This window comes from Salmo salar, chromosome 16 (genome assembly GCF_965601325.2).
Source record: "Salmo salar chromosome 16, fSalSal1, whole genome shotgun sequence".
Classification (NCBI taxonomy): domain Eukaryota; kingdom Metazoa; phylum Chordata; class Actinopteri; order Salmoniformes; family Salmonidae; genus Salmo; species Salmo salar.
The window spans coordinates 12,568,346-12,593,779 of NC_138306.1; the positions used below are offsets into that span (position 1 = coordinate 12,568,346).

Genomic DNA, 25,434 nt, shown 5'->3' on the forward strand with positions numbered 1-25,434 from the left:
TACACACAAAACACCAGTCTTAACGTCAACAGTGAAGAGGCGACTCCGGGATGCTGGCCTTCTAGGCAGAGTTGCAAAGAAAAAGCCATATTTCAGACTGGCCAATAAAAATAAAAGATTAATATGGGCAAAAGAACACAGACACTGGACAGAGGAAGATTGGAAAAAAGTATTATGGACAGAGGAATCTAAGTTTGAGGTGTTCGGATCACAAAGAAGAACATTCGTGATGCGCAGAAAAAAATAAAAGATGCTGGAGGAGTGCTTGACGCCATCTGTCAAGCATGGTGGAGGCAATGTGATGGTCTGGGGGTCTTTTAGTGGTGGTAAAGTGGGAGATTTTTACAGGGTAAAAGGGATCTTGAAGAAGGAAGGCTATCATTCCACTTTGCAACGCCATGCCATACCCTGTGGACGGCACTTAACGAACGTCCGGATGAAAAGTGTGACCAAAGTAAACTGCCTGCTACTCAGGCCCAGAAGCTAGGATATGCATATAATGGGTGGATTTGGATAGAAAACACTCTAAAGTGTCTATAACTGTTAAAAGTATGTCTGTGAGTATAACAGAACTTATTTGGCAGGCAAAACCCCGAGGACAAACCATCCAGGATTTTATTTTGAGGTGACAGTGTTTTCAATAAGTTTTCTATGTGGATCTAGATTTCTAAGGCACTTGCTTGCAGTTCTTATTGCTTCCACTGGATGTCAACAGTCTTTAGAAATTGGTTGATGTTTTTCTTTTGAGTAATGAAGAAGTATGTCTGTTCAGAACGAGGGTCGAGTCTAGTGTACTGTTGTGGTTGGGGCGCGCGACCTGAAAGCTCGCTCCACGTTGTTTTCGTCCTGTATTGAACACAGTTTATCCCGTCTTAAATTTTATCGATTATTTACGTTAAAAAAATACCTAAAGTTGTATTAGGAAAGTTGTTTGAAATGTTTGGATCAAGATTACAGGTAACTTATTAGATATTTTGAAGTCATGTTGCGCGAGTTGGAACCGGTGTTTTTCTGAATAAAACGCGCCAAATAAATTGACATTTTGGAGATATAACGACGGAATTTATCGAACAAAAGGACCATTTATGATGTTTATGGGACATATTGGAGTGCCAACAGAAAAAGATCTTCAAAGGTAAGGCATGAATTATATCGTTATTTCTGAGTTTTATGTCGCGCCTGGCGGGTTGAATTATGATTGCCATGTGTTTGTTTCATGGGGTGCTGTCCTCAGATAATAGCATGGTTTGCTTTCGCCGTAAAGCCTTTTTGAAATCTGACAAGGTGGCTAGATTAACAAGAAGTTAGGCTTTAATTTGGTGTATTGCACTTGTGAATGTATGAAAGTTAAATATTTGTAATATTTTTTTTTAAATTTCGCGCTCTGCAGTTTCACCGGATGTTGTGGAAACGTTCCGCTAGCGGAACCCCTATTCCAAACAGGTTTTAATTGGAGCCAATTTCCTCCTACAACAGGACAATGACCCAAAGCACAGCTCCAACCCATGCAAGAACTATTTAGGGAAGAAGCAGTCAGCTGGTATTCTGTCTATAATGGAGTGGTCTGCACAGTCACCGGATCTCAACCCGATTGAGCTGTTGTGGGAGCAGCTTGACCGTATAGTACGTAAGAAGTGCCCATCAAGCCAATCCAACTTGTGGGAAGTGCTTCAGGAAGCATGGGGTGAAATCTCTTCAGATTACCTCAACAAATTGACAACTAGAATGCCAAAGGTCTGCAAGTCTGTAATTGCTTCTTTGACGAAAGTAAAGTTTGAAGGACACAAAAAAAATCATTATTTATAACCATGTCAACATCTTGACTATATTTCCTATTCATTTTGCAACTAATTTCATCTATGTTGTCATGGAAAACAAGGACATTTCTAAGTTACCCCAAACGTTTGAACAGTAGTGAATATATAATATAAAGCAGTTGAGATAGCTGTATCAGACACCATGGGAGTCAGTAGTAATCATTAATACGGTCATGTGATCTTCCAGTCCCCTGAATTGACTGTATTAAATGAGAAAACAGGGAGCCTCCATTATGATCCACTATCACCTCCCATTTAGAAACAGGTGAGTGTCTAATAGCCTGGGCCCAGGTACTCACAGAGAGTTGGAGTGGGAGTTCCGGATCATGGGCGTTGAGGCGGTGGAGCCGTTATATGCAGTTAGCTTGGGGGAGGAGGGCAGGGAACAGTCGGCCATCTCCTCTACGTCGGAGTGGGAGGACGCAGACTTGGACGACTTCTTCTTCCCAAATGCCTGCTTGAAGGAGCTCCGCAGCTGCAGCCAAGGATGGGGATGGGGTCAGAGAAGAAAACAGAGAGACCTGATTACATAGTAAAACACACAGACATATAAGGGGCCCAGAAATACATTTTGAATCACAAAACAGTTACAAACTTCTACTCTTTCACTATCTCCAGCTAATCAAGGAATAAAAGTCTATTTTGGAAATTAGTGTGTTAATCTTACCTCATAAACCTCCACATGATAGGAGAGCACAAGAGGGGAAAGACAAGACCACAGCATGCTGATCATAGACAATTTCAACTTTTAGCACAATAGAGGTAGGGTGGATTTGTTTTGTTAAGACAGGAACAATGCAAGAACTTATGTACAGGTCTTAAGGACATAGAATAGGCCGTACACCAGGCAGCTCACTAAAGAGACTGAACGCAAACTATACCCTCACTGCTACAAACAAGGAATGAACACTAGGCTAGGGAGCAAGAGTTATCACTTCTCACTAATTGACACGACTACTCAACCACTAAAGGGGAGATTTAGATATTTAAACTCAGTAGTCATCTGCCCCGTTGTGGTCAAATAGTCAGGTACGCCACGGTTGTACTTCTAACTAATACACAGATGCTAGTATCATCACCGTCTGCGTACATAGTCATCATTCACCTTCCCTCCAGCACACGCAACAGCATTATATCAGGACAAAAGAACACACACGCAGACATTTTAATTTGACTTCATAGGTTAGTACAGGCAGTGTTCAGCCAACATACATACTGTGCACACACCTCTTTTCTACAGGCAGAAAATGCATGAGTATATTGACCTAAGCTCGTATCGCCTGACTAACAGATTACAGGTGACCTTTTCGTAGTTGCGTGCAGTTTCTTTGCGGTTTTGCCATGTGTAATAAGGGAACACCTCACAATTCTCAACTTACAATTTAGTTTCTAGAGCAGCTCACTAACAACAATAACCATATTCACCTTTGCTCCTGCGCAAGCAGGCTGAGCACAAACAGAAGGATTGGAGGAAAGGGCAAGAACATCTGACAGATTAGACGTGCAGACAGAGACAAACAGACATACAGACACAGAGCGACAGACAGCTAGCCAGCCATGTAGATATACAGACAGACATAGAGTGACAGACAGACAACTAGCCAGCCAGCTAGATAGACAGAGAGTGGAGGACCTACCCAGTTCTTCTTCGTCTTTTTGTTCTTGGCGTCCAGCTCCAAGTTGCTGCCCACGCTGGAGTGGCTGGTGGCGCTGGTGATGCTAGACACACTGTCAGACGAGTGCTGTCTGCGGATACACAGATCCTGCTGAGACTGGGGGCTTCCATTGGCTGAGGCTGTGGGATGCACAAGAGAGAGGGTGAGACAGGGACCAGCATAGAATTCTAATCCATTCTGATTGGGTGTCAGATGCCCTTTTTCTCACTAGCCAATATACATCTGTTCTTGTTGGGTTTCATGTTGATGTGGGAGGTAACTTCTCACCTGGCCTATCACCTTTGCAAGTGAGCTCTGGCAGGTTGATGACACCGTCGATGGCTGCCTGGGCTGCTGTGTTCTGCTTCTTCATGTGCTCTACGGTTTTCCTCAGGTCGTTCAGCTCAGAATCCTAAAATACCACAACACGATGAAGCAACACAGTTAGCGTCACGATCCAGCCAAGGAAAGGCATATTTCTGAGGAAACCGACATTTTGACGGCTCCAGTCCGTACCTTCTGCTCAGCCGTGGTGGTAAGGCCCTGGAGTCGGATGGTCATGTTCCCCAAGCTCTGCTCAAACGCTGCTACCAGGTGAGCCTACGGACATGCACGCAGCAGTACACATTCAGCTATCCATGTATAAGTTTGCAAACTGACCTGCTGACAATGTCATTTGTTCTCCTTCAACTGACACACGTTTGTTTGATTCGCAAGCCCCACTCAGGGCTGTGAAACGGGCGACACGCTGCAGTTTTAGGAAAAGGTCTCGCTCGTAAGAACACACCCACATGCCTTTCACGACATGCATACACAGAGCCAAAACAAAAACATACACAGGTGATAATGGCTTCCGTGTCATGGTGTACACTGAGTATTTTGAGTAAGAACGACAGGAGTTGAGTTGCTCCACAGGGACAGCTGGGGAAGTCACTGCATGTTAGAAATGGATCCATGCTGATATAATGGGCCAGGCTTTCTGCCGACTACCTATTTACCTGTCTGGGCAGGGTTCCATGGTTCAGTAGCCTAGTAGAGATGAACATGAGGCCAACACGAGTCCTAAAAAAAAACACTCTAGCTAGCTATCATCTGCCTTCGTGAAACCAGAGACCTGCTACCTTCTCACAGCCACAGACAAGCAGAGAGAAAGGAAAAAGAGGAATTCCGGTTAAGCGAAAAACATTTTGGATGTTTTCTTCTCATATGCAGAGTAAACTGATCACAAGTATTCGTTATCTTCTGTAGAGATACAGGTATGAGAGAAACATGCTGCTTCAAGTCATGCTCGTTATCAACTTGCACGTTGATTTACTCATCAATGTCACAGTTGGAAATATGATGAAGGCGTACAAAGAGATTGCAGACCGGCTCAGTATGCAGTCAGTTTGGCAATCATATACATCCAAAGAAACCACCTCAAATGCATGAAATCAATGGATGGCTTGTGTTTTAGAAGATAAATGCTAAAACTATTCCATACCGAGGTGTTAGGATTTCCAAAGCTGTGGTGGGTTTTAGATAGTACATATTCTCTTATGCATTGCTGTTGTTGATATACTTTGCCAGAAAAAGAATCAGCGCATTCGATTCACATTACACAGAAAACCTAAAGCGTGCACATGTTTTGAAATCAAACATGAAATCAAACATCACGCTCCTGGTAGTTGATAACAGCTTTACAGGCAAAACAAAAGCAGAACATTGAGTATTGCAACAGAGACGAGCGTGTCCTCTGACATATCTGGGACAGACACACTGAGCTCCAACCTCTAGTTACAGCTCACAACCCAGCCATGTACTGTAGTAGCAGTAGTACACAATACTGCTGGCTCCACAATAAACAGACAAATACCCAGGATGTAGTAGCAGTAGTAGGCTATACTGCTGGCTCCACAATAAACAGACAAATACCCAGGATGTAGTAGCAGTAGTAGGCTATACTGCTAGCTCCACAATAAACAGACAAATACCCAGGATGTAATAGCAGTAGTAGGCTATACTGCTAGCTCCACAATAAACAGACAAATACCCAGGATGTAGTAGCAGTAGTAGGCTATACTGCTGGCTCCACAATAAACAGACAAATACCCAGGATGTAGTAGCAGTAGTAGGCTATACTGCTGGCTCCACAATAAACAGACAAATACCCAGGATGTAGTAGCAGTAGTAGGCTATACGGCTAGCTCCACAATAAACAGACAAATACCCAGGATGTAGTAGTAGGCTATACTGCTAGCTCCACAATAAACAGACAAATACCCACATGCCAACATACAAGCTCACTTCCCAAAACAAAGCCTCCAGAGACTCAAAGCTCCTGAAGCCCTGTGAGAGCCCAGAGGTTCCAGTCAGATCCCACCTCCTGCTGTATGTTGCTGTCCTCCTTGTGGCCTGCGGGGCTGTAGCTCTGGCTGCGTCTCAGCCTGGGCTGCAGCTTGCGTCTGGCCTTCTCTCTGGTTGCCTCCTTCCCCAGGGACGGGTAGTGGTTCAGGGGACACCACGTCACCATCACCAGGCTGCTAGCCCCGGGACTGGGGCTTTTCGCTGACATGGATAAAGCGCCTCAGCTCAGGGTGATCCAGGTCCAGTCAGGGACCAGTCTGCCTTTGATAAAGTATGAGTCCGGTAGCAGACAGACACTGAAGACTGATAGTTAGGTGCTTCTGTTTTGATCATCACACAGAGGGATGAGTAAACACATGTTCTGATTCTTATCACAGCCCAGAGCCCGGCCGCCACGGAATATGAGCTGATAGCTTGGCAGAAGGCAGAAGAGAAGGCGGGGAACAGATCTGGAGGGTTTCCATCAGACAGAGGGGCTGGTGTTGGGGCATGTGGCAGACTGGCTGATTCCTCCACTATCAGGCTGTACTGTCTGTCAGGTCCTAGTGCAGGTATGTCTTACAGGGCTGGTAAGGCCAGGGGCTCAGGCCATACTCTAGCAGCCTAACCCGAGTTCTCTTACAAGGAACTACAGCCTTCATACTCCACCCAAGCCCCCACAGCTGCTCTAGCCTGCTTTGTTGTGAAATCTCTGTTTGTGAGATCACATAACCAGTGTGGGTGCGGGCCCGAGGATGTACCATTTCATTAGGCTGTTACTGACGCTGTTTCTGCTGCAGGGCTGTCATGTTTGTTTACATTCAGAGAGCAGATAATGGGGCTGAACGCCTGCTTCCCCTCTCAGACCATTACCCTGTGTCATGTTCAATGTGCTGTAGGACGCCACGCAAAGGGAAACAAAAACACCATGCGCAATGCTGGAACTCTTTGACTTGTAGGTATTTTAAATTCTGGTAACACGCAACGCTAGGACGAATCCATTCCAATGACCACAACCAAGGCATTATATACAGTTAGCAGGGTTGGGGTCAATTCCATTTCAATTCGAGTCAATTCACAACATACACTGAAACACCAATTCCAATTCTCTTCCATGCTTTTCAATGAGGAAAATGTGGAACTGGAATTTGGTTTACTTTATGAATTGACTGAAATTGAAATGGAATTGACCCCAACCCTGACAGTTAGTACCAGCGGAACCATGATGTCACAGTGCTTAGCATAGTAACCATTTGCCATCAAACTTACATTAGCACTCAACTGAGTGGTCAAACCAGACACCTTCTCCTGGGAAGCGTCCAATTCTCTCCGCAGCTTACGAATCTGAGAACAGAAAAACAAGATCATGCTTATCTACAGGAAACATCATATTAGGATATAGAGTATGTAGTACCTAAATAACTTGCTGGCTCATAAACAGTTATGATGTTACAGTCCCAAAGGTAATCAATGGTGGCACATTGTTTGTGTTAAAGTAAAGTTGTTCTTACCTCCGACTGAGATTTCTCCTCCGGCTATGAAAAAGAGGAGAGGAGAAGAGAAGAGAGGTTTATGCAGGTCACAGTATGCATGGGATAAGACAGCAAGACAGACAATCTGAACATATTCAGTTTCCACCTAAGGCTATAAGGATTCACACAAGCAGTTAATTAGCAATGCAACTCAGCAGTCAAGTCAGACACATTGAGATGGTCCCTCTTCACTTTCACCCATATAGCTCACTGAGGGCTGGTTTCCCAGACACAGATGAACCCTAGTCCTGAACTAAAAAGCATGCTCAATGAAGAACCTCAATTAAAATATATTTTTTTAGCCCGGGACTAGGCTTAATCTTTGTCTGGGAAACTAGCCCTAAGTATATTAACATTCGTACTATATGTTTGGACAGTGCATCAAACATTAATCAAAGTGTTGCTCACCATGGAGTGGGCAGAGGAAGTGCTGGACACTAGAGACAGAGAGGAGCCGTGGACTGGAGAGAAACAAAAACAACCCTCAACTCATTCATCTGGTGACATCAATCATGGATAATGGCTTCATGCAAGCAGTGATTCATCTCCCCCTGATGACTTTGGAAACAGGAACATGCATAAACAGGTCCCCTGGGTGAACATTTACAACAGAGTTGCTGCTCTAGGTGTGTGGTGTGTGTGTGTGTGTATGACCGCGTGTGTATGTGTGAGCGCGTGCGTGGCACTGTTACGTTACTGTAACTAGTTTACTTTGTAGCCTACCCTTTAATTGTGCTGATATGGTTTGACATCCACACATCAGCCCCGATATCTAACTGCCTGACTACACAAACATAATCACACGTCCAAACTTTAAATCGCCCTGGTGAGACATACAGTATGACACATTCACACTTCAGCAGCAGTCATCAGCCTATACATCATCATTACGCTTTAGTGAGTGCTGTTACTACACTAACACAGCCTCGCTATATGAGCTGTCTCTCTCATTAATCATAATGGAATGGAACCACAACATCACCGCAGGACTAAAATGACAGCAGGGGGATGTGCCAAACTTAAAGGTCCAATGCAGCCATTTATATCTCAATATCAAATAATTTCTGGGTAATGATGAAGCACCTTACTGTGATTGTTTTCAATTAAAATAGTCAAAAAGAAACAAAAATAGCTTCTTAGCAAAGAGAAATTTCGCAAGCAAGAATTTTGCTAGAACTGTCTGGGGGTGGTCTGAGTAGGTGCGGAAAAATGGAAAACTAGCTGTTTGGAACTCTTTCTTAGTGGTCTATTAACTATACTGAACAAAAATATAAATGCAACATGCAACAATTTCAAAGATTTGACTGAGTTACAGTTCATAAGGAAATCAGTCAATTGAAATGAATTCATTAGGTCCTAATCTATGGATTTCACATGACTCGGCAGGGTGGGACTGTGAAGGCATAGGCCCACCCACTTCGCAGCCAGGCCCACCCACTGGGGAGCCAGGCCCAGCCAATCAGAATGAGTTATTCTCCATAAAAGGGCTTTTTACATACATAAATACTACATTTCTGGGATCTTTTATTTCAGCTCATGAAACATGCAACCAACACTTTGCATGTTGTGTTTTATTTTTGTTCAGTATAATTTACTGCCTGGTGATGTTACCAGGCAGGCCAAAACAGGCTGTAATTTCAGGCGGTCTTTTCAAACAGCACTTAAACTAAAAGGGCATTATCATTTTCACAATTTCCCAGTATTTCTCCAATCTCACAGTGTGGAAATGTGTGTGTGTGTGTGTGTGTGTGTGTGTGTGTGTGTGTATAATATATATATATATATAACACAGAGAAATCACGGTTTTGCCTGCACTGGGCCTTTAACTAAATGCTTAGCTGCTTACCAAGCCTTTGTACAATTATTTAGAGCCCTGAGTGTGTTCTCCAATGTCCCAGAGTCCACTGAAGTGTGTGGATGTATGGTGGGGTAAAATCAGTCCATAACAGTCTGGATTTCCAGGCACTGGTGTCAAAACCAAGGGCAGGTCTTATAGGACTACAAGCTCAAGGAAACCTTGAAGAGTTACGGGGGTCAGCTAGTTACAGATAGTGACATTTAGCCCAGGTATACACTTAGTTGCCAGTTTAATAGGTACACCCATATAGTACCGGGTCTCATCCCTCTTTGCCTACAGAACAGCTTGAATTCTTCGGGGCATGGAAACATTGCTCAATTGATATCAAGGGACCTATTGTGTGCCAGGAAAACATTCCCCACACCATTACACCACCACCACCAGCCTGTACTGTTGACACCAGGCAGGATGGGGCCATGGACTCATGCTGCTTACGCCAAATTCTGACTTTGCGGACGCAACAGGAACCGGGATTCGTCAGACCAGGCAAGGTTTTTCTATTCTCAATTGTCCAGTGTTGGTGATCGCTTGTCCACAGTAGCCGCTTCTTCTTGTTTTAGCCAATAGGAGTGGAACCCGGTGTGGTCGTCTGCTGCAACAGCTCATCCATGACAAGGAGAGACAAGTTTTGCGTTCCAAGATTCCGTTCTGCACACCATTGTTGTACTGCGCTGTTATTTACCTGTTATTTTACCTGCACACCTGTTAGCTTGCATGATTCTTGCCATTCTCCTTTGACCTCTCCTCAATGAGCTGCTTTCACCCAATGGACTACCGCTGACTGGATGTTTTTTGTTTGTCGCACCATTCTCGGTAAACCCTAGACACTGTCGTACGTGAAAAGCACAGGAGGCAATCCGTTTCTGAGATACTGGAACTGATGGGCCCGGCACCGACGATCTTCCAAGGCTCAAAGTCACTTAGGTCACTCGTTTTGCCCCTTCTAACGTTTAATCAAACAGTAACTGAATGCTCGATGCCTGTCTGCCTGCTTTATATAGCAAGCCGCGGCCGCGTGACTCACTGTCTGTAGGAGCGAACCATTTTCGTGAACAGGGTGGTGTACCTAATAAACTGTATATCATTGCAGTAGGCCTATACAGTGCCTTCGGGAAAAGTATTCAGACCCGTTGACTTTTTCCACATTTTGCTACGTTACAGCCTTATTCTAAAATCAGTTGGTAGAGCATGGTGTTTGCAACGCCAGGGTTGTGGGTTCGTTTCCCACGGAGTCCAGTACGAAAAAAAAAGAAAAAAATGTATGAAATGTATGCATTCACTACTGTAAGTCGCTCTGGATAAGAGCGTCTGCTAAATGACTAAAATGTAAATGTAAATGTAAAATTGATTAAATTATAAAGAAATCCTCAGCAATTTACACACAATAACCCATAATACATTTTTGCTAATTTATTACAAATAAAGAACAGAAATACGTTATTTACATAAATATAAAGACCCTTTGCTATGAAACTCGATATTGCTCATGTGCATCCTGTTTCCATTGATCATCCTTGATGTTTACTCCCGCTCCTCTGCGATCGACGTCGCTAGTTGTCTAATCATTACGCACACCTGCCACCATTGTTACGCGCACCTGCACCTCATGACACTCCCCTCGACTCCATTACCTTCCTGACTACCTCCCCTATATCTGTCACTCCCCTTGGTTCTTTTCTGAGGCATTATTGACTCTGTTTCTGTCTGTACGCTTTTCGTGTTTCTTGTTTTGTACTATGTTATTTTTATAATAAAATTTGCACTCCCTGTACTTGCTTCCCGACTCCCAGCGTACACGTTATAGAATAATGCATCCCCAAGGGAAAGCAGCAACAGGGATTATAATTTTTTTTTACTAGTGACGTCGGCTCCAAGTGCCGCAGACGAAGCAACCGAGGATGCCTCAGCTGGCTCGTCAGGCTTCCATGCCTCAGCTAGCTCTACAGGTTCTCAAGCCTCGGCCGGCCCGCCAGGCTCCCCATGCCTCAGCCGGCCCGCTAGGCTCCCCATGCCTTTATGGTAAAGCGGCCAGACGGAAGCCACTCCTCAGTAAAAAGCAGATGACAGCCCACTTGGAGTTTTCCAAAAGGCACCTAAAGACCCTCAGACCATGAGAAACAAGATTCTCTGGTCTGATGAAACCAAGATTCAACTCTTGGCCTGAACGCCAAGCGTCACATCTGGAGGAAACCTGGCACCATCCCTACGGTGAAGCATGGTTCTGGCAGCATCGTGCTGTGGGGGTGTTTTTCAGCGGCAGGGACTGGGAGACTAGTCAGGATCGAGGCAAAGATGAACGAAGAGATCCTTGATGAAAACCTGCTCCAGAGTGCACAGGACCTCAGACTGGGGTGAAGGTTCACCTTCCAACAGGACAATGACCCTAAGCATACTTTCTTTTTTTCTTTTTACCTTTATTTAACTAGGCAAGTCAGTTAAGAACAAATTCTTATTTTCAATGACGGCCTAGGAACAGTGGGTTAACTGCCTGTTCAGGGGCAGAACGACAGATTTGTACCTTGTCAGCTCAATACAGCCAAAACAACGCAGGAGTGAGGTGAGACATTCAGAGGCTTCATGACAAGCCTCTGAATGTCTTTGAGTGGCCCAGCCAGAGCGCGGACTTGAACCCAATCGAACAATGAGGCCCTTCTAAACCTTCAGAGAAGGGCTAAGGATTTATATAATAATTAGAATAAAAATAATTCTAATTACATTATTCTTTTCAATGATGTTCTGTTTCAATCTTTTCAGTTTTTGTTGGATTATGTGAAATTATGTGAAAAACATATCCAATCAGGATTTATTCTTTAGTGGTGTCGGGAAGAAATTACGAGTCCTCACTGTCCTAGAACGAGTCAAGACAGAGTACAAATGCATCAGACTCCGAGACTGTGGTCTCGAGACTGGACTCGAGACCTACAACACTGATATGTATACTGTTACTGGAGCAGGGATTTTCCCGTGTTTACTCTATAGTCTGTGATCTAAAGTAGAAAAGTAGACATTGGGGTGCCGTCAAACAGGGCCTTGTGCTCCTGTCAGGAGGCTGGTGTTGAGTCAGATGTCTGTCTGCGATGGGGGGAGGAGAGGAGATACTTATCAGCCTTTCTCCTCCTCCTCCTCACCCTGGCCTGCATGCCACAACACCAGCCAAGAACCTGGCATCATAGAGGGATCAGCTAAAGTGAGAGCCTCAGGACAAGCACAAACCACAAGAGCAACAAGCCATTCAGAGCCAAAGAAGTGCAGTCAATCATCAAACCTCAGTCTATGTACATTTCGCAAATCGAACAAAGTGCTTCTTTCTATTTCCCAATTCAACTGTAGATGTGTGGAAAATCAACACAGGTTCCAAATGACACTGGCACACTAAATGTAATGAATGATTTCACTGGTGATTTAAGTGGTTGGTTGAACAAGCATGTCGATTCAATAAATATTCATTTTGTAAGAAAAATATGAATCTTTCACTAGCGTCCTGTAAAGAATGAAAGCTTTCAAAAAATGATCTTAGCTAAGCAAAAGCTTGATTTTCTAAGGGAGTTATAATCCATTCAGAAGTAAAATGATAGTTCACACATGTATGTGGAGTGTCAAAACAACCCTCTAAAAAAACTTGAATAAACAAAAATGACTTGACCAGTATTTCTCTGAGGCCATGTGTGAGAGTGGATACTGTAGGTAGAAGAGTGTGTCTGTCTTACCCTCCTCTAGTCCATCCCTGAAGGACCCAGAGCTGGTCATGGTGCGACTCTTCTCCTCCAGAGACATGGACGAGTTCCTCAAGCGTTCACTGTATGGGTCATACGGCCCTTCCTGATTGGCCAGGCCGCTGCGGAGGTTGGCCAGGTTGATCTGTGCAGCTGTGGTTGGGCTGCCTGCTGGGACACATCCGTTACATAACACAGGTCAAAGGTTATCTTAAAAACAGACATGGGCAGAGGGCAATGATCAGACATCTTTGCTTGCTGTCTGTTACTCTTCACTCAAAGTGGAAAGTAAGAGTGAAATACAACATTTAAGTGATAATGCCAGAGCCGTGCAAACCGTGCCAATATATCCTCCAAACACTGGCTTCGAGAGCATTATCACTTTTGTACAACGGGTTACTAACATATTCAAATAATGATTGGCATATTTTCATTAAAAACTTTATTTTTATGAATTTATTCATACTATTTCATGCCGACACAAATCTAGGGTTGCTACCCAAGCCGGCTGGTTGTTCGTTCTATCGGTTCGGTTGCCAGAGACTCGGCGACCCAGTCGTTCAGTCTTTTTGTTCTGTATCTATTCGTTCATTCTAAATGTTCCATTGCCATACTGGGTGGCAGCGTTCTTATCCCTTGCTTGTTAGCTAGCCAACATAACTTACAGTCACGTCAAACAGTGCAGCCAGAATAACAGCAAAGTAGCTGCATTTGTTTGAGCTGTTTTCTAGTGACATTTATTTGAATATATCGATAACAATGAGCTAATGAGGTGCGATTTTCACATGGCATAGAAAATGTGCTCATTCTTCAGGACACTGTTGTTGTTCAGAGGAACTACACAACAACACAGTTAACACAATCACTTCAAACTGAAGCTGGAAAGACTGCAAACTATCTGCACTTCATTTAGTTTGACCTTTTTTTCAATGCCATTTCTTTGTACATATCCATGAAAATGATGCCAGCTGATTCACGAGTTCGACTGGCTGAGAAACACTGCCTGTCTGTCTGTCTCGTCCCGACTCCCGACATGTTCATTACTATGGGACACATGGAGATCAAATTTGAATATTGAAACAATGTTGCAAATGTCGGAGAGACAGACCGCAAGGTTTATACAAATCTCTGCTGTTGAAAACTAAATGTTAGTCTCAAAGAAATGTGAGATAATGTCTAGAACCTAGATGCTTTTTATAGTGGAGATCAAGTTTATAAATTGTCTGGCTGGGCTGATGAGACAGTGGATTGCGCAGTCAGATGGAACAGGCATTTTAACATCATAGATTTAGCCCGGTGGCAACTTGTAGAATTGACACCGGCTGGAATGCGGTTTAACCAATCAGCATTCAGGATTAGACCAACCCGTTGTGTAAAATAGATATAATCACTACTACTTTTCCTTACATCACCACTAATATCACTGTAGTCTCTTGAAAGAGGCGAAACGTTAAGCCAGCATGCGCACAATATTTAGTTCTGGGTGCAGAGATGACTATCACTGCTCCTGCAATGATTATCATAGCGATGAGTGGGGAGGGTTGAGGCTACACCTACCAAGCTGGGAGAAGTTGAAGCGGGCTCCGGAGGGCGAGGTGAGGCTGGAAGCGGGGGAGAAGGGGGAGCTGCCGGCAGACTCCTGAAGACCTCCTGCAGAGTGGGAACGCAGCCAGTCCCGGGGGTCGTCATGACTACGCAGCTGGGGCAGGTGGCCGTACCTTGAGAGAGATGGGAGATGCTGAAAAGCCACCTCACATCCACATCTATGGGCGAACGTTGCAAGTCACTAGCTGCACAGATATAATGACCTAGGTTGTTGATGGACAGGGAGGCACATGGATAACGTCAAGGCTGTCTGATAATGTGCATCTAGTACAGTCACAAATCACAGGTGGAAGTTGCACGTCAATGTACCTTCATGAAAACAATACTTAATTGCTTGTTTTTTCTCAATGTATGTATTTTTTCCCTGAGTAAATATCTCATGGAAATGGTGATTTACGGAGAAGTATTTTGGGAGTTCCGCCCTTGTTAAAGTAAAAGAAAACTGTTGTAATATACATCTAATCACAGGGCCAATTCCTGTGTTGGTGCAGGTAGGTGTGTTGTCATTATGAACATATAGAGACAGGTGACAGCTTCAGATAACTGATCTCTTATCTTATCTATAGAAGCATCACAGCTGCTGTGTCCTATATGCTTTGATGTACATCTCAAGATCAGGCCTCAGACTACAGGCCTGCCCTTCCTAGTTCAGCCAGCAGATGGCGCTATGCATGCTGTGAAAGAGATGCAGGCAGCGAAAACATCCAACGGTCACTTCACTTTACAACACAGTACACCACACACAGGCAGCTGTTTCACTAACAAGCAAGCCTAGCTCCATATAGACACATTTACCTGTCCTGTTTCCGGGGTAAAGTGTTTCTGCTGAATTTGGGACTAGCTGAGGGAGAGGAGAGGGGGCTAAGACTAGGGGGCAGGGAGAAGGGGGTTAGGAGGTAGGGGTAGACAAAACAGAGAGAGGAGCAGCACCAAGAGAAGGGGGAAACAGAGAGATCATCAGTCATGATAGAATCCATGCTTTCATCCCACCAACACCTGCTAGGAGTCAGTCTCCTATCATCTCCTTTATCATCAATATGGCCAGTCAAACACTTCTGTTAACCCTCATGCACACAACAGTTTAAAGGTCGAGATACAAAGGGAGGAAAAGGGAGGGGAGCTTGTAGTAGATATTAAAACACATAGCCACACCTGGCCGTTCCGGAAACCCCCCCCCGCCCCTACCTTTCTGAGATTCCCGTTTTGATGCCATTGTTCCTGATGCAGGCTGGCAGTGTGTCGTGACCATGGTGTCTGTGGCCACCGCTGCCCAGGGACACGTCGATGGACTCGCTGCTGGTGGCAAGGCTGCTGAGGGAGGGGTAGCCAGGGCTCAGGGTGTCCCTGCTCAGGGTGCTACTCCAGGCCAGGCTGTGGGAGGGGGTGGACAGGGTCGAGCCGGGGCTGGAAGCCAGGGGGGAGAGGGAGTTGGCCTCAACACCCAGACGACCTCCACCCCCATACAGAGGGCTACTGCCCCCGCTACTGGCCGAAGGGGAGTCCAGAGCGCCGCCCTGCTGGCTAGAGTTGGCGTGGGGGTTGGAGATGACGGTGGCGTTCTTCATGTTCTCCGTGGTGGTGACTGGGACCTGCTGCTTAGCCTGCTTGCCTCCGAACAGTCTGGACGGCACGGGAGAGCGGAGAGGAGTGACAGGAGAATTATGCGGCGCATGGGTTTTAAGTAGAGAATTGTTGAAGGAATTTGTGATGAAAATGCTGGTTAAATGCAAAGAGAAGTGAAACAAATACATATCATAACATTGCCACAGGAACACAATACCTACTTCATGGTATACCACGCACGTAACCCCTCGACACCGGCCGGGCGTCCGTGTGAACAGCTATCATACATCTTCTACCGTGGCTTTTAATCAACAGGTCATTTATGTGAATTAAAGCAGGATGTAAAGCGTGTGCCACAGACACCATATTCGTTTTGACAACATTAAATCAACAAGGGTTAAATGAGAAGGGAGACTCTCAGACCACTGAGGGAGAACAGCTGCTCTCTTTTCTCATTACCTCATCAGGCGATTAGTCAGATAAGTCCAAGCACCAGCAGCATCAGTTAAAGCAACACCAGGCAGCCCCTGGGTTCGAGCTCCTGGGTTCGAGCTAGAGAAAACACTGGCCCCTCAGCCTGGGCTCTGTCACCCTGCTTTTAATGAGCAGTGATAGGCCATTATTTCACAGGCCACAAGGGAAGAGAGGCCCTCTAGCTGCCTAGTGATAAAACAAGCCTTTTGGTTTATGGGCAAAAAAGTCATGGGCAAAAAAACATAATGAAACCCTGATAAGGGCTCTCTAAATGTTCTTTAATGTTACTATAACGCTGATATGATGATTATCCCAACTCAAATCTGTTTGCACTGTGCCTGAATACGTCACCCCTTGAAACACAAGCAGGATGGTGTGGTAGTGCTTTCAGGGCTGGAGGAAGGAACTATCAGACTCATCGACTGTTAGTGTAAGACAGCCCCTGATATATGGGGGTAGGTGTACTTTAAGTAGACTGTAGTATGGAGGTGGTGGGCTCACCTGCGCAGAGTAGGGGAGGAGATGTCTGGGTACTTTCCCCCTGGCTGCCTGGCTCCCTGAGGGGGCAGTGTTGCTGAGCCCTGGGCCATGGGATTGTCTTCAGAGGACACCCCCTTCTCCTTGTCTGTCTGGTTAGATCCCGAGCCAGGCAGGGGGATGCCACCGGCGCTGGGCTTGGGGACTTGGCTGCGGCTTTTGGGGCCGTGGTGCGTGTTGGACCTGGAGCTGAGGTTGGACTCGATGCTGGTGCTGGAGGAGCGGTTGGCTCTGCGAACCCCGCCAGAGGCTCTGCTGGGCCGGGGGAGGCTGCGGTACTGCAGGGTGGAGTGGGAGCTCACAGGCAGGTAGCCATCATCCACACTGGCCTGGCGACCAAGACCCCGACCACCGTGGAGCTGCACTGATTTGGGGATCTTCCCCAGGGTGGCAGAGCCACTGGTAATGGTGACTCCGCTGGCTGTCACCATGGTCATACCTCCTCCTGCGTGCTTCTTGAAGCCAAACGTGTTGGTGGTGGGGGTGCGGCTGGATGTGGAGGGGGGCTTCTTGGCTTCGTCTCCACTGCTGCGGCCCGTGTCTGATGGGGAGCGTTGCATGCTGCTGTTGACCCGGGGCGAGAGATGATGCTGGCCCTTCTCAGACACCTTGGTGTCGTCCGTTTTACCTGTGGGTGGAGACATGACACAGTCTGTCAACTGTGGACCAAGCACATTCACTCAGAAATGCGGTTATACAGTAGCATCAGACATCCTGCTGAGTTCCAACATGTTTCAACTCAAAGGCCTCTCTATCTACCACTTCAATATAAAAAGGTAAGAGATCACCAACTCTTCAGAACGGTTCTCCGGAGAGTGGATTCATCACCTGGCAACCTGAGCCCTGATCTCACCAGATAAAATATCTCTGTGGTTGACTGCTGTCTGCCTTTTCACATGCTCCAGGAACCCATGCAGTTCAGACTGACAGAGCACAATACATAGACAGTGTGGCTGTTGGGACAGCAGACAGAGACAACATGGCTCTACTCTGTATGTTACGTACCTGTCCCATGGGTCTTCAGCGTGCCGCAGACTGGCGTGACAGGTGCCTTGGTCCTAGGCGAGGTCACGCCCACCTGGGCACTCAGGCCTCGCCTCCAGGAGCCCGTGTGGGCCATGGAAGGCGTTTTGCGGTCCGAGGAGCTCCTGCCCGACTCGTCCGACATGTCTGAGGGGCGGCGGCACCACTTGGAGCCCGATTCCATTTTGAACCCGCTGTCCGAGCTCCCGTCTGACCTCTTGACCTCGTCGCTGCCGGACCACACAGAGTTCTGCTCGACGGCTGAGTGCTTCTCCGCATCCGTCTGGAGCTGGGGGGGGGGAAACCAAACATAAAACATCTGTTACTTCTGTTTATTCAAGTGGTGTAGATACTATACATTCTATATCAGTATAATAACATGTGAATCATCTCACAAGGAGAGCAAGCAGAAAGAAAAGCAATGATCTACTATAGTATCTCCCCTCATAAGCTCACCCTTATGCTATCATTCCAGTTAAACAATTCCACATGCCCCTATTACTGTGAATGCTTTAACATTCTCATCAGCAAACAGCACGCGTTAAAAACACACAGTCAAGACCAGGGTGCTTTTTTTAGTAGCAATGCGTATTCCCCATCCACCTGAGGATCTGTCTTTTTTCAGTCATCTATCTCCTGTGTTTGAGGGTTGCAAAATCCACTTGTCACTTCAATCTTGCTGAGACTAAGACATTTTTTTTTTAAATGTAAAAAAATGTATTACACATTTATTTAACCAGGTAGGCCAGTTGAGAACAAGTTCTCATTTACAACTGCGACCTGGCCAAGATAAAGCAAAGCAGTGCAACAAAAACAACCACACAGAGTTACACATGGGATAAACAAACTTACAGTCAATAACACAATAGAAAAATCTATGTACAGTGTGTGCAAATGTAGTAAGATTAGGGCGATAAGGAAATAAGTAGGCCATAGAGGCAAATTAATTACAATTTATCATTAACACTGGAGTGATAAGATGTGCAGATGATGATGTGCAAGTAGAGATACTCGGGGTGCAAAAAGCAACAACAAAAAATGTATAACAATATGGGGATGAGGTAGTTGGGTATGCTATTTACCGATGGGCTGTGTACAGGTACAGTGATCGGAAAGCTGCTCTGACAGCTGATGCTTAAAGTTAGAGAGGAAGATATAAGTCTCCAGCTTCAGTGATTTTTTTTGCAATTCGTTCCAGTCATTGGCAGCAGAGAACTGGAAGGAAAGGCAGCCAAAGGAGGTGTTGGCTTTGGGAATGACCAGTGAGATATACCTGCTGGAGTGCGTGCTATGGGTGGGTGTTGCTATGGTGACCAGTGAGCTGAGATAAGGCGGGGCTTTACCTAGCAAAGACTTATAGATGACCTAGAACCAGTGGGTTTGGCGACAAATATGAAGCGAGGGCCAGCCAACGAGAGTGTACAGGTCGCAGTGGTGGGTAGTATATGGGGCTTTGGTGACAAAACTACATCCAATTTGGTGAGTAGAGTGTTGGAGGCTATTTTGTAAATGACATCGCTGAAGTCAAGGAACGGTAGGATAGTCAGTTTTACGAGGGTATGTTTGGCAGCATGAGTGAAGGCGGCTTTGTTACGAAATAGGAAGCCGATTCTAGATTTAATTTTGGATTGGAGATGCTTAATGTGAGTCTGGAAGGAGAGTTTACAGTCTAACCAGACACCTAGGTATTTGTAGTTGTCCACATATTCTAAGTCAGAACCGTCCAGAGTAGTGATGCTAGTCGGGGGGGTAGGTGCGGGCAGCAATCGGTTAAAGAGCATGCATTTAGTTTTACTAACATTTTAAAGCAGTTGGAGGCCACATAAGGAGTGTTGTATTCCATTGAAGCTTGTTTGGAGGTTTGTTAACAAAGTGTTCAAAGGAGGGCCAGATGTATACAGAATGGTGTCGTCTGCGTAGAGGTGGATCAGAGAATCACCAGCAGCAAATCCTGACATCATTGATGTATACAGAGAAAAGAGTCGGCCCGAGAATTGAACCCTGTGGCACCCCCGTAGAGACTGCCAGAGGTCCGGACAACAGGCCCTCCGATTTGACACACTGGACTCTATCTGAGAAGTAGTTGGTGAACCAGGCGAGGCAGTCATTTGAGAAATAAGAATTAAGTAGTGGACTACAATGGAGGCCTACAAATCCTGACAAGACCTGAAGTGATTACCACAGGAAATCAGCAAAGATGGCTCTTTCATGATTCACGAATCAACATTACCGCCTTGAAATAAAAAAAGGTGGAAACTGGAGAGTGAGGCGGGCGAACAGGACAATTACTTTGGCCCTACAAATAAACAATGTGTTGGAGCAGTATAGTGTGTTTTCCCAGCGCTCACCAAGCTCACTTAAGCCCCGGTTATAACAGGTCATTGTTTAAATAGCTACTGAAAATTCTAATAAAAATGGATTGCCAGGGAAAGAATTTTAATGGCCTTGCTCTTTATCAGCATGAATCTGAAACATTTATCTCTAGGCCTATCCCTGCAATAATAAATCCAAACTGTATTCTACAGAGCAGCAGAAAAATGCAACACAAAGCAATTCTATACAAGGCAATAGTTACAGAGAAAATGGGAGGGATTTTGTGATTGATTGTTGGCTTGAAGAGCTGGTTTTGGGGCCGGACTTCAATCATCTGTTGATGTTTAAGTCACTCGTTGGCACGGGAGGATGCAGAGAAAATCTTAATGGTAGAAAACATGAAAGCTAAACGGGTGCCAAAGCAGCAGTCTCTCCTCTCGTCTATCAGTGTTTTTTTTATGACTGGAAATAACCTTGCTGCAGTCTTCTACACTGTAAAAAAAAAAAATGTGTTTATACGTTAACTTACTGGCAGCCAGTTACCTGTACTTTACTGTAAAATAATGTACAGTATGTTACCGTATATTCTACAGAACCTTTGGTTTAACTGTATATTAGTGTCTCACTCTCCAGTCTCCACTTATCATATGTTTTAAATGAAGTTTACAGTAATGTACTGCTAAACCAAAGTTTATTTGGAATTTATGGTAACATACTGTACTTTTTTTTTTTTTTTACAGTCACTTACAGGTAACTGGCTGCCAATAAGTTACCGTAAAAACAACAGGATTATTTTTACAGTGTACAATATCACAACCATGCCAACTGCTTTATTCCTGAGAAAACTCATTCAGTGCTGTTCTCGTGATGTTCCATTGAAAAGAGACTGTCTCTATAGGAGCATTATGTGGATAACTTTGGAAAAACATGAACTGCTTGGAAAGGCTACAGACTTCTGTCACACAGATTTCAACATAAGCAATGTAGACAGACATAACACACTGGGCACAAACCGGTTGAATCAACATAGTTTGTCAACATATTGTGATGTGGAATCTAGGTGTAAAATACATTGGATTTGAATAAAAAGTCTGCAACTGTTGTTTTGAGGGCGACATTTCAACCACAGGATCATGTCATCATGGTAACAAATTTCAACATAGACAAATCTGGTGTAAAAAATGTTGAATCTGTTCCTTTAAAACAACATTGATTCTTAAATGTTATTTCCAATATCAGAAAAATACTATAGGCTGGACAGCACCTCCTACTGGAGAGTTGACCTATCAACAGCTACCCTTTGGTTTCCCATCCAGGGGTTTAACCAAGCCCAGCCCTGCTATGATACAGTATTTGTCACTGAGTATTGCCAATGTGCTATCGTGAGAATGATTGTTGATTGTGCTCCACTTAAAAACTAAATAGATTCACTGTTGCTATCGAAGTCATTCCAAACAGTAGATTTAACAGAGCAAATAAAATGTGACCATACTTTATCACTCCTATATAGTCAATGGTGCTATTTAGGCCTATCATTTGCAAAGTCATCAACAGCTATTGTTTCAATTCAACCCAGAATTCAACAAAAAATAGACAATACAATAGGCCTAGGGTTTCAAGCTCTGGTTGATTTCAAATGCTATGATATTTTGTGATTTTGAAATGTGTTTGGTTGTCAACGCAACCAAATATCAACATTTAAAGGAGATCTATCTTCTGCTTGGATAGTTCCATCTGTGCCACTGACAGTCTGGCTTTAATAACATGTTGTCTACAAATGAATCATTGATATGTTAGATTCACGTCTGCATCTCAACCCAAAATCTAAGTTAAAGAATAGGACTGAATCAAATCATACTTTGATTAAAGTGCATTTAAAGTTTGATTTGATTTAGTCCTATTCTTTAATAAATAAAAGTTGGAGAATGGGATTAAGCCTGTGGCTCAGATGGAACTATCCAAGCAGTCGATACAGCTCCTTTAAATGTTGATGTTTTTGTGTTGTCAACCTAACACAATTCAATATTACATTCACAGTAAATAGCCTAAAGTTAAGGCTATCTTACAAACTAATGTAACATTCAACCTTAAAATGAGTAACAGATCCATGGCGCTATTTTGAGGTTACTGTAACTCTACAATTCTTATTATATAATTATATCAAGTCTGCATGTTCAAGATAGCATGCATAGATCATCGCAGGTCTGTGTAGATATTCACAATAGCTGTAATAATCTCTGCAGAATCTCAAATAGCATTGATTACTTGCACCATGTACTTCTAATCAGGGCGGGCGTTGTGGGCGGGCCCTAGGGGGTCTGGCACGCCCTACCATACCTCTTTGACTGTCCTAAATAAAACATTGAAATATGAATAATTGATTTGACCGACAGGCAGAACGACACATCAATCTCATATAAAGCATCCGTGCGAGAAAAAGCGCCCCTCTGTCTCAGTACGTGTAGCCCATGTATCTGATGCTGTCTGAACAAGAGTATGGCATGTCGTACTCTTTTTGTCCAGACAGCATCAGATACATGGTTCACATACAGTGAGACAGAGGGGCGCTGTTTCGCTCACTCGGATTCTTTCTCCAGTGAGATAGTTTCAGCCACTAACGAGTTGAACAGGGATGTAGCGCTGCCGTAGCGTAGTAACAAATATTTCTGGAAAATCAATTCTAATACATTTGAAAGAAATTATTTAATTGCTACAAAAATCCATGAAAACGATAGAATGACAAACTAAATAAATATGTAGGCTGTAGCAGCCTATAGGTAGGTAAATGGTGCTTTCTTCCCAACCTCTCAATTCAATTCAATTCAATTCAATTCAATTCAATTCAATTCAATTCAATGGCCTTTATTGGCATGGGAAACATATGTTAACATTGCCAAAACAAGTGAAGTAGATAATATACAAAAGTGAAATAAACAATAAAAATGAACAGTAAACATTACACTCACAGAAGTTCCAAAAGAATAAAGACATTACAAATGTCATATTATGTATATATACAGTGTTGTAACGATGTGCAAATGGTTAAAGTACAAAAGGGAAAATATATAAACATAAATATGGGTTGTATTTACAATGGTATTTGTTCTTCACTGGTTGACCTTTTCTTGTGGCAGCAGGTCACAAATCTTGCTGCTGTGATGGTCCACTGTGGTATTTCACCCAGTAGATACGGTATGGGAGTTTATCAAAATCGGGTTCGTTTTCGAATTCTTTGTGGATCTGTGTAATCTGAGGGAAATATGTGTCTCTAATATGGTCATACATTTGGCAGGTTAGGAAGTGCAGCTCAGTTTCCACCTCATTTTGTGGGCAGTGTGCACATAGCCTGTCTTCTCTTGAGAGCCAGGTCTGCCTACGGCGGCCTTTCTCAATAGTAAGGCTATGCTCACTGAGTCTGTACATAGTCAAAGCTTTCCTTAAATTTGAGTCAGTCACAGTGGTCAGGTATTCTGCCACTGTGTACTCTCTGTTTAGGGCCAAATAGAATTCTAGTTTGCTCTGTTTTTTTGTTAATTCTTTCCAATGTGTCAAGGAATTATCTTTTTGTTTTCTCATGATTTGGTTGGGTCTAATTGTGTTGCTGTCCTGGGGCTCTGTGGGGTCTGTTTGTGTTTGTGAACAGAGCCCCAGGACCAGCTTGCTTAGGGGACTCTTCTCTAGGTTCATCTCTCTGTAGGTGATGGCTTTGTTATGGAAGGTTTGGGAATCACTTCCTTTTAGGTAGTTATAGAATTTAACAGATCTTTTCTGGATTTTGATAATTAGCGGGTATCGGCCTAATTCTGCTCTGCATGCATTATTTGGTGTTTTATGTCGTACACGGAGGATATTTTTGCAGAGTCTCAATTTGGTATTTGTCCCATTTTGTGAATTCGTGGTTGGTGAGCAGACCGCAGACCTCACAACCATAAAGGGCAATGGGTTCTATAATTGATTCAAGTATTTTTAGCCAGATCCTAATTGATATGTCGAATTTTATGTTCCTTTTGATGACATAGAATGCCCTTCTTGCCTTGTCTCTCAGATCGTTCACAGCTTTGTGGAAGTTACCTGTGGCGCTGATGTTTAGGCCGAGGTATGCATAGTTTTTTGTGTGCTCTAGGGAGTCTAGATGGAATTTGTATTTGTGGTCCTGGTCGACTGGACATTTTTTGGAACACCATTATTTGACTTACTGAGATTTACTGTCAGGGCCCAGGTCTGGTAGAGTCTGTGCAGAAGATCTAGGTGCTGCTGTAGGCCCTCCCTGGTTGGTAACAGAAGCACCAGACCATCAGCAAACAGTAGACATTTGACTTCAGGTTCTAGTAGGGTGAGGCCGGGTGCTGCAGACTTTTCTAGTGCCCCTTGCCAATTCATTGACCTTCTCTCTCTCTCTCTCTCTCTGGCGGTGGCGCAAATGATGAAGAACTGCAGATGTGTGTAAAGAGGCCTGTCAGTGGGAGGGTTGACTTCGAGTGGGCCAAATCCAAGAACAGTCACAGACTGAAAACACGACCAGTGAGTGATAAAACGTCTGTCCTCAAAACAGTTTGTTATGGACTTGGTGTTCATGTACAATGCATTTGAGCTCGCCCTACTGTCCGAGTGTTAAGCTTACAGAAAAGTACTAACTCTATTGCGCATGCAGGCAAACTGATCCACCGCATGAACCGTATCATCCCACCAACGAGATCTAGCATCCAAATTCACTGTGTGTCCGCCTTGATGTTCATAAAACTCCACGGTCCCCCTCTTAAGCAGTGGGACCCAAAACGATATGTGACCAACCCGGTTAGGGAGTTGACCAACTTGTTTTTCTCTGTAAGCTTAAGCACTCGGACAGTAGGGTGAGTTCAAGTGCGTCGTCCAGCACCACATTTTAAAGGGCGCTCAAATTGCTTAAATGAACCCTTATCAAGTTCTGCGGCCTACACCGACTCATCACATATTAGTATTATTAGTATTGCTATTACAAATAAAAAGACTATCACTTCTCACAATGGTGATCGTTTAGTA

The 25,434-nt window shown here is 44.3% G+C and overlaps 1 protein-coding gene across 8 annotated transcripts in view; it reads right to left on the bottom strand.

Annotated features, from left to right (window-relative positions):
• Window positions 1–25,434, bottom strand: part of LOC106573239 (neuron navigator 2) — a 133,009-nt gene that overhangs the window by 12,967 nt on the left and 94,608 nt on the right. For 5 of the 8 annotated variants that reach the window (XM_082962521.1, XM_082962519.1, XM_082962520.1 and 2 more), the window contains 13 exons: window positions 18,085–18,391; window positions 17,044–17,707; window positions 15,691–16,125; window positions 15,301–15,372; window positions 14,458–14,618; window positions 12,895–13,071; window positions 7,738–7,790; window positions 7,309–7,332; window positions 7,067–7,141; window positions 3,989–4,072; window positions 3,761–3,884; window positions 3,455–3,612; window positions 2,117–2,292 (listed from right to left, as the gene is read on the bottom strand). In XM_082962521.1, coding sequence (XP_082818647.1) covers window positions 2,117–2,292; window positions 3,455–3,612; window positions 3,761–3,884; window positions 3,989–4,072; window positions 7,067–7,141; window positions 7,309–7,332; window positions 7,738–7,790; window positions 12,895–13,071; window positions 14,458–14,618; window positions 15,301–15,372; window positions 15,691–16,125; window positions 17,044–17,707; window positions 18,085–18,391 — 2,510 coding nt within the window. The remainder of the gene's footprint in view (window positions 1–2,116; window positions 2,293–3,454; window positions 3,613–3,760; window positions 3,885–3,988; window positions 4,073–7,066; window positions 7,142–7,308; window positions 7,333–7,737; window positions 7,791–12,894; window positions 13,072–14,457; window positions 14,619–15,300; window positions 15,373–15,690; window positions 16,126–17,043; window positions 17,708–18,084; window positions 18,392–25,434) is intronic. The other 3 variants (XM_014148126.3, XM_082962517.1, XM_082962518.1) reach the window with 2 other exon arrangements.